Genomic DNA, 13251 nt, shown 5'->3' with positions numbered 1-13251 from the left:
GATATCGTCCTCTTTTGGAAGACCAAACAAAGTAGTTTCGCTTTCACAACGAAGCACACAGCATCTTCAGGACATGGCGGCAGCGGCAACAACAATACTACAGCGAGAATAAAAGTTAAGCCTTCTTTCTTTGCGTGAACATTTGGGCGGCGTTATGCAAATCTTCCCACATCGTGATGTAGATATGTGAGGGCGTGTTCGAACGAGCTTTTTTAGGTAGGAGTGGTTGACTCTTAACTTTTATAAAGAATATCTCTTTGGATTTGAGACTTTAGTCTTTGCAAATTTACAGATCTTCTTTATGCACCAAGAGCTTGTAACACCCAAAGAGAAAGGAAAAATTGAAATCGCATCATATGACCCCTTTAAAGGATATTTCCTCAAATATGATACAGTACGCTTTTTCTGACACAAACATAATTTGGTGCACTAACTGTGTGATTGTTCAGACATGTACTGTAAGGATAGTCTGAGTGGCTGTAGTTGAGCACCTGGATTGTCTCCCCTCTCTTTCTTCTAATCAGGAATCCAATTATAGAGGATTACAAGGATAAGATGCCCACTGTATCAGCCATCCTGCAACACATAAGGTGTAGAAAGAGAGAGCGAGGATGGCAGCATACGTCTGTATTTCCCCAGAAGACAAACACGACGTCTCCGACCACTGAAACAGGTAAAGATGAAGCCTTGTTGTCACCGTTTCCCTGTAGAGCTTACTTGCTGATGACATCTAATGGGAAATGTTACCGCTGCACGTAACAGTGTAACAGCAGTGCGTCAACAGCTTTGTAAATAGTTTGGGAAATCTCTCAAGTGAGATGGTGTGATGCATGAGGTGTGGAGTAATGGGTAAATCAAACGGCTTCCAAACAAACAGATGTATTCTCTGCATTTACACTTCTAATCAAAATGTCACTTCAAAGATGTAGGATGCTTTATCAATATGATTGATTCTCAGTGTTATTCTTTTATTCGTGCTGCAGGACACGAGGCCCTCAGGCTCTCTGTAATGTGGTTTGGCATATTTAGCATTTCTCTGTTGGATCTAGTGCACTAGGCTTGGATCAGAGACACGAGGTGCTTTGGCAGACGTGATACTTCAGCATTAAAAGGTCTGCTCAAGGTGTTGGCAAAGTATGGGTCAGATCAAGGCATTGATCACCTGCTGAACTAGATTGACAGGAGAGATGGAATACATGAAAATGCATTGGTTTTGTTTCTGCATGCAGACTATATATGACTGAAACAAAGTGTGTTATTTGCAACAATGTGTATCATTTTGCATAGACAGCTGCCCTGTAATGTATTTGTATACTTAAAGCCACACAAAAATGTTATTGCAAATATAACAAATATATATATTACACAGCTTTCTTAAATATATACATTTGTGTGTGTATTTATATATACATATAAATATACACATTACACATATATTATGTAAACACAAATTGTTATTATGGATGCAATTATTCGTGATTAATCGATTTGACAGCCCCATTTTATTTGAATAATGCTTTATATATACATTAAACAAATGTTAATGTACTAATAATTTGTAATATATGTGTATTTACTACCATTAATAATCATTTAATCATTGTATTTGTTATATATGTGTGTGCACAGCATCATTTTCTATTTACATTTTGCTTTCAGTTTGATTTTGCAATCTAATGCAATAAATGCAGACATTTTAGGTGTGACTTTGGTGTCCAAATACTTTGTTGGGTGCATTGCACATTCAAGCTGTTTCAATGAGGTTTTAACGTATTTCCTGAATAAATGTGCCCAGATAAGGATGTTCTTGTCTGAAACGTGACACTGACTATTTTTAGCATGCCCATCCTCTTCCAGGTTAAATGCTTTCACTGCTGCCGTGTTCTTGAACCTACGTAAGCATATAGAAAAGTGACACGGGCCACCAAAGCACCTTAACCTATGCCTTAATCAGGACAACCAGGTTGACCTCTAATAAGAGCAGGGACATGCCTAAAGATGTGTTTGTGGGATTTATTTCAAATATCACATTGAGGTTTTATGACAGATCATGTTATTTTCCCCTTAAGCCTAAACCCAAGAGAGCATCTTGAGTACAATGTGGTTTTTGACAGCTGATCTATAGTTCTCTGGCACGAGTGCACTGAAATGTCACACCATCGAGTGCTTGAAATAAATGACCTACTATTATTATCATAGACCACGAACAATCTCGCCGAACTTTTTCGAGGGACGTCATAACTGGGTGTGGGTTGCATAATTGAATGCTTCAAATCCTTAGCTTATAACCTAGTTATATTTCTTTGAGCCCCACAAGTGGTGATTCACTGTGATTCATCTTTGAGCAAAGCACTTGAATAGGAAAGTTTGAAAAAGAACAAGAAAGTGGCTGCTAAATAATAATTCGATTTTTTACATTCAGAAGAAAATGTAAGTGGAACTTGCACAAAGACTTGCTGCCATGATGTCAAAGTTGGCCTAATAATTTTTGCATGATTTTTCAAGTCTCTGTGATATTCTTGTGTCTTTACCTTTATTGATCCAACAAGCAACCAATATTGATCCATAAGCAAATGAATAAATACATCAATTCTAATAAAATAGGATAATATAAATAATTATAAAATAATAAAAGAAAATAATATAAATAATAAGTAGCATATTTACGTAAGTAAACAAATTTAAAAAATGTAAATATCTAAATAAATAATACATTCGAATAAAATATATTTAAACAATCATGAAATAACTAAGTAAATAAGAAATTTTAAAGATATATATCTAAATAAATTAATAATAAATCAATTCTAATAAAATATGATAGAAAATAAACATGAAATAAATAATTAGTATATTCATACTATATATAAATATGACATTTTAAAGATATAATATCTAAATAAATTAAAACATTTTAATAAAATATGATAGAAAAATTAACATGAAATAAAATAATTAGTAAATTCATATATTTAAATATAAGAAATTTTAGAAATATAATAAATATCTAAATAAATTAATAATAAATAAATTCTAAAAAAAGATATGATAGAAAAAATAAACTTGAAATAAAATAATTAGTATTTATATATGTAAATGATAATAAATATTAAATCAATTATAATAAATAAAAATAAATAAATTGTAATACAGCAAAACAATATTTATTTAACACTTTATTTGTTTGTTTGTTTGCTTACTTTTGCTGCTAATACAACACAACATTTATTTATTTATTGGATTTTTTTTAATGATTTTGGTTTTGTTTTCAGGTGAATCAGAAACCGAGCATCAGAAACAGAGTCAATACAGTGACTCTGACACCTAGACAGTGTTTCTGTGTGACAAGTTCTCCTCAAGACTGGAGAGACTGGAGGTCAGAGAGCTTGTACCCTGGCCGTCTCCCCCAGGGTCCTTCCAACAAGGTGGGAAGGGGGGTCAGCCACAGCGATCACATGGAGGGCAGGCCTCTCTCGCCCCTCTTGCTGGCTGTACTGTTTCTGGCAACAAGTGCGAGCGATGATGACCACTCACTGCACACGCATCAGGTCAGTACGGCTCAGTGTGGAGAATACAGCAATCAGGTCCTGGAGGACGGCATGTGTCAACTCATGGCCACGCTACCCCAGCTGGACGACCAACGCTGCCCGGACATGTTCCGCTGTACGGATGAAGTGTCATACTGGCTTCATGAGAACGAGGAACGCAAACAGCAGATTCTGGCCCTGCGGGAGACAGTGTCCGAACTTCAGGAGGAGCTTCGCAACCACCGTCATCGAGTCAAAGTCTTAGAACTACAGGTGTGTGGATTTTGTGGACTTTTTGTTTCCATGATTGCTGTCTCAATTGCTACTACTTTCACATTGGCAGAGGGACATTAAATGAAGTACGATGGGAGTACCATGGCTTTTGGGCATTTACATAATACCATTTTTGGTATGTTGACCTGACGAACATAAAAGTGTTATAATAATACTGTGGTTTTAGGATTTGTACCATGGAAACATATACTATACACTAGTATTTTACATATACCAAGTTTTTTGGGGGGCATGGTATCATGGTACCTCCTTTGTGTTTAGTACATGTACTATGATACTACCATGTTTTTTTTTAACTACCATGGTTATCATGTTAGTACCATGGTTTTTAGACATTTACTATGTTAATACCATGGTATGTTGACACAATAATAATACTATGTTTTTGTACCATCGTGACATGCTGTGCACTATTTTACATATGACAATTTTTTTGGGACATTGTATCTTGGTTCTACCATGTTTTGGACATTGGTTTTACCATGGTATTTTGGACATTTACCATAACAGTACCATTTAAATACATGTACTTGAATTTCAGTGCCATGGTATACAGTGGGGCAAAAAAGTATTTAGTCAGCCAGTTGTGCAAGTTCTCCCACTTAAAAAGATGAGAGAGGCCTGTAATTTTCATCATAGGTATACCTCAACTATGAGAGACAAAATGAGAAAAAAATCCAGAAAATCACATTGTAGGATTTTTAAAGAATTTATTGGTAAATTCCTCGGTAAAATAAGTATTTGGTCACCTACAAACAAGCAAGATTTCTGGCTCTCACAGACCTGTAACTTCTTCTTTAAGAGGCTCCTCTGTCCTCCACTCGTTACCTGTATTAATGGCATCTGTTTGAACTCGCTGTTTGAACTCGTATACTTATGATGAAAATTACAGGCCTCTCTCATCTTTTTAAGTGGGAGAACTTGCACAATTGGTGGCTGACTAAATACTTTTTTCCCCCAATGTATTTCAAAATACCATATATTGTCATCTCATGTTGTGTAGCATGGCACCACTTCAGTACTTTTTCTTCTGTAAGGGTGGTAGTACTTTATTATTATTCAAAGTACTGTACCTTGGAGTACTATGTAAATATCATGGTATATCATAATCGCTGAATACCGTTGTACACAGTACTATATTATTACCATCTGATGCCATCACTAGTGCTTTGTTGTACAGTAAGTGTTCCCTTCTAGTGCTTCTGTAAAGTCCTTGTTGCTCCGGTCAACTCGGCTTGACAGTTTTCAGCCTAAAGTCTCCTTGACCCGAGGTTAACGAGATTAACACCGGAGTCCTTACCGCTCTCCACGTGCCTTCATTAGTACGCACCCTTAAGCTCTTCATGCTGTTAAACGAGAGGATGATTCACACGGACAGATCCTGTCTGCCTCTCCCTCCCCTGGCCTTTTACGCAAACACACACAATGTACTGCAGCCACTTGAGAAGGTCTCATTTTGCAAAAGCTGACAGGAATTGTTCTTCACATCACTTTTTTGATTGGGAGTCGTGATGTTTGTCTGTTTGGCCTTTCACAGAGTGAAGAGAAGAACCGCAATAATTCATCTATTGAGCAGCGTTTGCATGAGCTGGAGGATCATTACGCCGAGGCCACGACCTTGTTGCACATCCAGGGCTCATTGGTCTATGACCTCCAGGCCCAGATTCAGAACCTCTCCCTGCTGGTGGAAAAAGTCAGACGTAACCCGGGCTGCATGATCAACATAGTCCGCACCAGCCCAATGCTCAGTGCACAGGAAGCTCTGCATCCTGGTAAGCCACATCTGGGAAATCTGGAAAAGCTTTATCTCAAAGCTGCATGATTGTTTTTTTCTTAACCAGTCAGTATGCAAAATCAGGACTTGCCAGTTCCTGTCAGCTAGTTTAGAAGCCTGGTTGGGACAACATCTTGCCAGCATCCAAAACAGAATATATATATATATAGTATACACAGCCAATAGAATGTGGACACCCCCTTCTAAGTCGTATTCGATTATGAACACGATATTGCGTAGCTTGTCAGTGTAAGTTTTATTTATGCCATTTATGTTTTTGGTAATACAGAGTATAGCACTAATCAACTAAATGAATGTAACATGGCAAAGATGAATACACTTTTGGAAGTTGAATGTAAGGGCAATGTCATTTTGGAATTTCTGTGGTCTAATGTGATATTGTTGTTCATGTTCTTGTTATAATTAATAATTAATTTATAGCATTAACAAGATGACACGTTGAATTCATTTTGGGAGCGATGACTGATTGAATATATTTTTAGTCCAGTGACTGTATATAAAATTAGTATTGACCAAGTTCAGAGGCTGTCATATGTGGATTACTCAATTTCAGTTTCAATATGAAAAATAACTTTTATATTTATTCAATGGATTTATTGCAGTTTAGAAGCCTGGTTGGGACAACATCTTGCCAGCATCCAAAACAGAATATATATATATATAGTATACACAGCCAATAGAATGTGGACACCCCCTTCTAAGTCGTATTCGATTATGAACACGATATTGCGTAGCTTGTCAGTGTAAGTTTTATTTATGCCATTTATGTTTTTGGTAATACAGAGTATAGCACTAATCAACTAAATGAATGTAACATGGCAAAGATGAATACACTTTTGGAAGTTGAATGTAAGGGCAATGTCATTTTGGAATTTCTGTGGTCTAATGTGATATTGTTGTTCATGTTCTTGTTATAATTAATAATTAATTTATAGCATTAACAAGATGACACGTTGAATTCATTTTGGGAGCGATGACTGATTGAATATATTTTTAGTCCAGTGACTGTATATAAAATTAGTATTGACCAAGTTCAGAGGCTGTCATATGTGGATTACTCAATTTCAGTTTCAATATGAAAAATAACTTTTATATTTATTCAATGGATTTATTGCATTTTGGGGAAAAAAACGTGTCATGGATTTATTGCATTTTGGGGAAAAAATAATACATTTTGATGATAAATCTTTAAAAATCAAAATCTGGATTTAAATTTTTTATGTTATTATAACCTAAAAATGCTATATGAAAGTTTGAAACAGAAAATAGTGGTTTCCATCTTGCCACTTTCTTGGTAAAGAAAACACATTTTTACTCAAATTAATCCAAATGGATTTATAGCGTTTTGGAACCAAACTCTTCATATATAATTAATAATAATTTATATAATTAAAAAAAAAATTAAACAATGTATTATATTCATTTTTTAGTTTACAGATTTTTTAGTTTACAGATTTTAGTAGAACTTGACAGAGCTTTTCTTTTCTATCATGACTTTCAGTGTTGTGAATCTTGTGGTGCAATAAAGGCATACTTCACCCAGAAATTTACTCACAAAATTACATTCCAAACCCATAAGACTTTGGTTAATCTTTGAAACACAAATTAAGATACCAAGGTCTTATGGGTATGAGAATGAGTAAATGATGGCTGAATTTTCATTTTTGGGTGTACTATCCCTTTAAGTCTTTAGCTAGTATTGAACTTTCATCAGTTACTGGCCTGAACCAACAGAGGGTGACAAATCATAGCGCAGTTTATGAGACCTATGACCTCTTCATCATCTCATTTTTTTAATGGGAACTGAAATTGCTTACCCTTTATACAATATATGTTTTTTATATTAATTATGTTAATATAGTTGCATGTGTTTTTACTCCAGAGGTGCAGCATGTCAGGAACTGCCCCATCGACTGTGCCTCCATCTACTATAACGGAGTGCGGCGCTCTGGGATCTACACCGTGGTGCCCTCACTAGGGGCCATGCCTGTGGAAGTCTACTGCGATATGGACACGGACGGTAAGAAACCACACAACACATGCAGTAATGACTGTCCAGGACTCTTCAATAAAGATAGACCCAGTGTTTTGGGTCAGCTAATGATCTTGATGATCTGTATATATATATATGAAGCGTTCAGATGCAAAATCCTCTAAGTGCCATCTGAAATTTTCTTCTAAGTTGAGCATTTTTTTCTCAGGCTCCTATATTTATATTCAGTTATTTAATTTTAATGTGAATGAAAAGAACCTGTTCATTGCCATTAAAATGAAATTGCTGAACCTACACATAAGAGCCTGAGAAAAAATATTTTTTGGTTTATATATTTATAATTAAATATAATATATAAATGTGTATTAAGTAATAACATGTACACACACACACATTATCTATATTATATCTGCTACAAAATATGGTGCGAAAAATCATTTGTTCATATATATTTATTAAATTATTAGATATTTAGATTAAATTATTTTACCACATATTTTTATCAAATGTATATAGAAATGGTTAAAATTCTAAAATATTACATATATGAATGAACTATAATTAATTTGAATATTCAGTAATCATGTATTGGTTCTTTTTTCCATTTAAAGGGGTCATATGATGCGATTTCAAGTTTTCCTTTCTCTTTGGAGTGTTACAAGCTGATTGTGCATAGATAAGATCCCTGAAGTTGCAAGGACTAAAGTCTCAAAACCAAAGAGATATTCTTTATTAAAGTTAAGACTCTGCCACGCCCCCCTAAAACGGCTCGTTCTAACACGCCCCCACATATCTACCTCACTATGTGGAAATATTTGCCTAATGCCGCCCAAATGTGCACGCAAAGAAAGAAGGCGTGGTTTCAGTAACCGCAGTTAGTGTTGAAGCAGCATGTCAGGGAGACGCTGTGTGTTTCTGGGCGAAAGCAAAAGCACTTTATTTGGCCTTCCGGAAGTAGATGCATTTAGGAATCTTTAAGATCACTTACAACAGAACAGCAATGCATTTTATGGACGACCGTTTCGTGAACCTAGGAGAGGAGGTCATTCTGACTTTGCGAAGACAATCTGGCGCTTCTGAATCAGCTACTGTTTTGTTATTAGTTTAAGTATTTGCTATTGACTGTTCAAATGCGGAGTTTTGCGCATCGTGTGTGTGCGTGAGAGAGCACAAGAGAGAGAGCGAGAGAGAGAGAGAGTAAGCGTGCGAAAGAGAGAGAGTGCGAGAGAGAGAGAGAGAGAGAGAGAGAGAGAGAGAGAGAGTGAGAGAGAGCGAGACACATCACAGTGGAGTCAGCTGTCTTAACCGTGGCTTGTGTACTGCAAACACATACCAGCTTCATCACTGTGTCTGTCACACGACTCTGTTCCCCTTTCGGGCTCTGTCTTTACATTTATTTTGAAAGATGAAGCTTGCGATTATGGTAAGGGACGTTACATTTCTGATGCGTGCTTGCGGTGTTCGGCCAATCCCAATGCACTGGGTCAGCTGGCCAATCAGAGCAGCCTGCGCTTGTCGGAAGGAGGGACTTTGTAGAAAACGAAGTGTTTGAGAGAGGCGGGGCAATAGTAATGGGACCTACAATAATGTACAGTATTTGAAAAATAATTTGTTTTTTGAACATTAAAGCATGTCAACATATTCTGTTACACCAAATACACAAAATAATGATCTTTTAAAAAGCATCATATGACCCCTTTAATTTAACAAAATAATATAATTTTAGTTTTTTTGTGGGGCCACTTTAAATGTTGTCAGTGAAAGTATGATGCTTATCGTTGTGGCCTACTGTCCTCTATGTTGAAATGTTTTGCTGGAAATTTGTTGTGGATGAATCATTGGGTTATTTTATATCATTTACAGGAAAATGTAGAGAGACTTTCAAAACCGTAGCAAAAGAAACTCTGATAATGAACATCTAAATTACTTCTCTTTTATGTCTAATAAGACTTCAGTTTTGTGCTGAAATCGCACCGTTGGGGCACATGAGGAACCTTCTAAAGCTTAAAATAGGATGTGCAAATATCATTTTGATGACCTCCAAAACACTTCCTGACCATAGGCATAATTGCAGTGGTCATAAGATGAAAACCAAATGACTTGGCATGCGCATTAAACTCATAAAAAGAGATTTGATTGTTGAATGCTTGAACGTATACTCTTTTTACATTTCCTTCCTAATAAAAACATGGTCATAATTGGAGCCCATGCATGATGTGCGTCTCAGGTGGCGGCTGGACTGTGATCCAGCGTAGGCAAGATGGCTCTGTGAACTTTGACCGCAGCTGGAAGGAGTATAAAGAAGGATTTGGAGACCTGCACACCGAATACTGGCTGGGAAATGAACACATCCATGACCTGAGCAGTCAGGGAGACTATATGCTCCGAATCGACCTGGAGGACTGGAGCGGGAAACACAAACACGCTGTTTATCAGAGCTTCAGGTGAGGAACATCCATCACTAACTGACTGGAAGGACTTCAAACGGACGCACAATGTTTAATAGTGATTAAACAGCTGGCTTTGTAATTGAAAACACTTTAAACACTTGATGAACACTCCAAACACTTGATGTGTGTTTGCAGTGTGGAGGACGAGAGCACTCAGTACCGTCTGCGTGTGTCGGGCTTCAGCGGGACTGTGGAGGACTCCTTCAGCTGGTACCATGACAAGCAGAGCTTCAGCACACCCGACACGGGCAACATCTGTGCCGAGATCTCCCACGCTGGCTGGTGGTACAACCAGTGTTTCTACGCAAACCTCAATGGCATCTACTACAAGGTATGATGTGGCCTGTTGGTTATAGACACAAATGTTGCAGGTTTAAGGCCCAGAAGTGAGTGAATCGTGAGCTGTTACTGTTGTCTTTGAGTTAGCCACTGAACCCCTGGTTTGCCTATGTAATAAAAAAAATGAAATAGATTAAAAAAAATGCTGCTAAATGAAGAATAATTTAATAATATTATATAACATAATAATAATTTCATATATAAATAATATATATATATTACATTTAAAAATATAAATACAATTTCATAAATTGTAATTTTACCTGCAAGTGTGTAATATTTTAGCATGTTCGTAAAAAGTTGTTGTTTTTTTTAATGTAGTTACATTTACGTTTTTGGCAGTGTTATTTTAGTATCACTGATATACTATTATAGTTTTATTAATATTTTGAATTAGACTTATTTTTTATATTTTCTGTTTTCATTTTCATTTTAGTTAGTTTTTGTAATTTTGTTGTGTTTTTCACTTTTTTAAATATGCCTATATATAGTTTTTGTTCGTTTTTTTATTTATTTATTGGTTTAGTTGTTTTAGTACTTCATTAAACTAAACAAAAATGAGGAATATTGGCTCGACAACTAGACTATAATAAAATCAATTAAATTAAATTAAATTAATTTAATTATTTCAGTTAACATTTATTTTAGGTACTAATTTTTTTATGGGTTTAGGTTATTGGAAATGTATTCTTGTTGTTTTTGTGTTTTGAAAACCTCAGTGTTTACTACTTTATGTTAAAGTTACTCTTTAAATTAATTTTTCAAAGTTCAAAGGGTCAAGTGACCTGAACATCAAAACATGCTGTTATGAAGGTCTACAAAAGTCCTCTCTGTAATATAATTTCATGTATATGAATTTTTTGCTACTTGAACAACAAGATTTTTGCAAGCTGGTTATATCACATTGACATTTTTATGTAACTAGACAAATAATACAATTATGGCATATGACAAATATTTTGTCATTCAAGTTCAGGACTGTTACATCAGCTACACATTTTAACTACACAAAACGTTATTTTAGTATCACTGATATACTATTATAGTTTTATTAATATTTTGAATTAGACTTATTTTTTATATTTTCTGTTTTCATTTTCATTTTAGTTAGTTTTTGTAATTTTGTTGTGTTTTTCACTTTTTTAAATATGCCTATATATAGTTTTTGTTCGTTTTTTTATTTATTTATTGGTTTAGTTGTTTTAGTACTTCATTAAACTAAACAAAAATGAGGAATATTGGCTCGACAACTAGACTATAATAAAATCAATTAAATTAAATTAAATTAATTTAATTATTTCAGTTAACATTTATTTTAGGTACTAATTTTTTTATGGGGTTAGAGGTTATTGGAAATGTATTCTTGTTGTTTTTGTGTTTTGAAAACCTCAGTTTTTACTACTTTTTAAAACACTTTATGTTAAAGTTACTCTTTAAATTAATTTTTCAAAGTTCAAAGGGTCAAGTGACCTGAACATCAAAACATGCTGTTATGAAGGTCTACAGAAGTCCTCTCTGTAATATAATTTCATGTATATGAATTTTTTGCTACTTGAACAACAAGATTTTTGCAAGCTGGTTATATTACATTGACATTTTTATGTAACTAGACAAATAATACAATTATGGCATATGACAAATATTTTGTCATTCAAGTTCAGGACTGTTACATCAGCTACACATTTTAACCACACAAAATTATTTTTAATTTAGAAAAACATACTGATGATAAAAGGTGTGTTCAAGTCTTTCTCTTTATGAATAAATGCAGACTTAAAAAGTGCAAATCAGAAGCTAAAGGATCTCTGATGATGTCTAAGTGATGTTCTGTGATCCTGTTGGACAGGGCGGCCGCTACTCGCTGAAGGGGAAGAACCCTCTTGGTCCAGACGGTATCGTGTGGTACACCTGGAAAGATTCAGATTACTACTCTCTGAGGAAGGTCAGCATGATGATCCGACCCAGAACCTTCCAACAGCATCTGTCACCCTGAATCTGAACCTGTCACCGATGAGCTTGGGCCCGTACGTCAACCAGCCAATCACAGTTCTCATAGCCACAGCGACACAGGACGGCTGTATTCTTCCATGGTGAAACAGAGGAAAGTCTGTGTATGGACTGAATGTTTTCAAAGAGGCTGTGAAACCATTTTTTAGGTTTATACCAAAGACTAGAGAAGGACTGCTGCTGAGATCCTTGAAAGTCAGTGTTTGCCATTCAGTGAGTCTAAAGTGTGTTACATGCCTATATTTTCTATACCCATGGTTTTAAGAATTTAATATTTTGTTGACATTTTATAAATGTGTATTAAAAGTAGATTTACTTTCTGTAGCATACAATGGGACCAAAGATGATTGATTTAATTTATTTTCTCCAAAGCCATAAATAGCAACAAATATCCCACAGCACTTTCTTAAACATCTGTTTGCCACTATTTCCTGATCAATAGAATGATTACATGATTAATGATATATTATTGTATTTAATCAAATATACAGTAACATTCAAAATTTGGGGTTGGTAAGATATTTTACTGTTTTTGAAAGAAGACTCTTATGCTCACTAAGGCAGCATTTGTTTGATCAAAATACTGTAAAAACTGAAATATTATTACAATTTATAATAAGCCGTTTTCTCTTTTAATTAATTTTAAAATGTAATTCATTCCTGTGACGCAAAGCTGAATTTTCAGCACTTTTACTCTAGTCTTCAGTCACATGATCCTTCAGAAATTATTATTATATGCAGATTTGATGCTCAAGAACCATTTCTTGTTATTATCAATGTTATTGTGGTGCTTAATATTTTTGTATAAACAATTGTTTTTTTCAGGATTCTTTTAAATGGGGGGGG

At 35.0% G+C, this 13251-nt stretch overlaps 1 protein-coding gene across 1 annotated transcript; it reads left to right on the top strand.

The window, feature by feature from the left end:
- Positions 1-593: 593 nt before the first annotated feature.
- On the top strand, positions 594-12896 carry LOC107603096 (angiopoietin-related protein 7-like). The gene is made up of 7 exons (XM_016295805.1): positions 594-673; positions 3273-3800; positions 5359-5593; positions 7499-7636; positions 9837-10053; positions 10195-10390; positions 12245-12896. Exons 2-7 carry the CDS (start codon positions 3456-3458, stop codon positions 12389-12391), a joined length of 1278 nt encoding a protein of 425 aa, XP_016151291.1. The 5' UTR covers positions 594-673; positions 3273-3455; the 3' UTR covers positions 12392-12896.
- The last annotated feature ends 355 nt before the right edge of the window (positions 12897-13251 follow it).

This window comes from Sinocyclocheilus grahami, unplaced genomic scaffold, assembly GCF_001515645.1.
Source record: "Sinocyclocheilus grahami isolate Dianchi unplaced genomic scaffold, SAMN03320097.WGS_v1.1 scaffold340.1, whole genome shotgun sequence".
Lineage (NCBI taxonomy): Eukaryota > Metazoa > Chordata > Actinopteri > Cypriniformes > Cyprinidae > Sinocyclocheilus > Sinocyclocheilus grahami.
The sequence above is the reverse complement of the archived record's forward strand: the minus strand, read 5'-3'. Positions and strand labels throughout refer to the sequence as shown.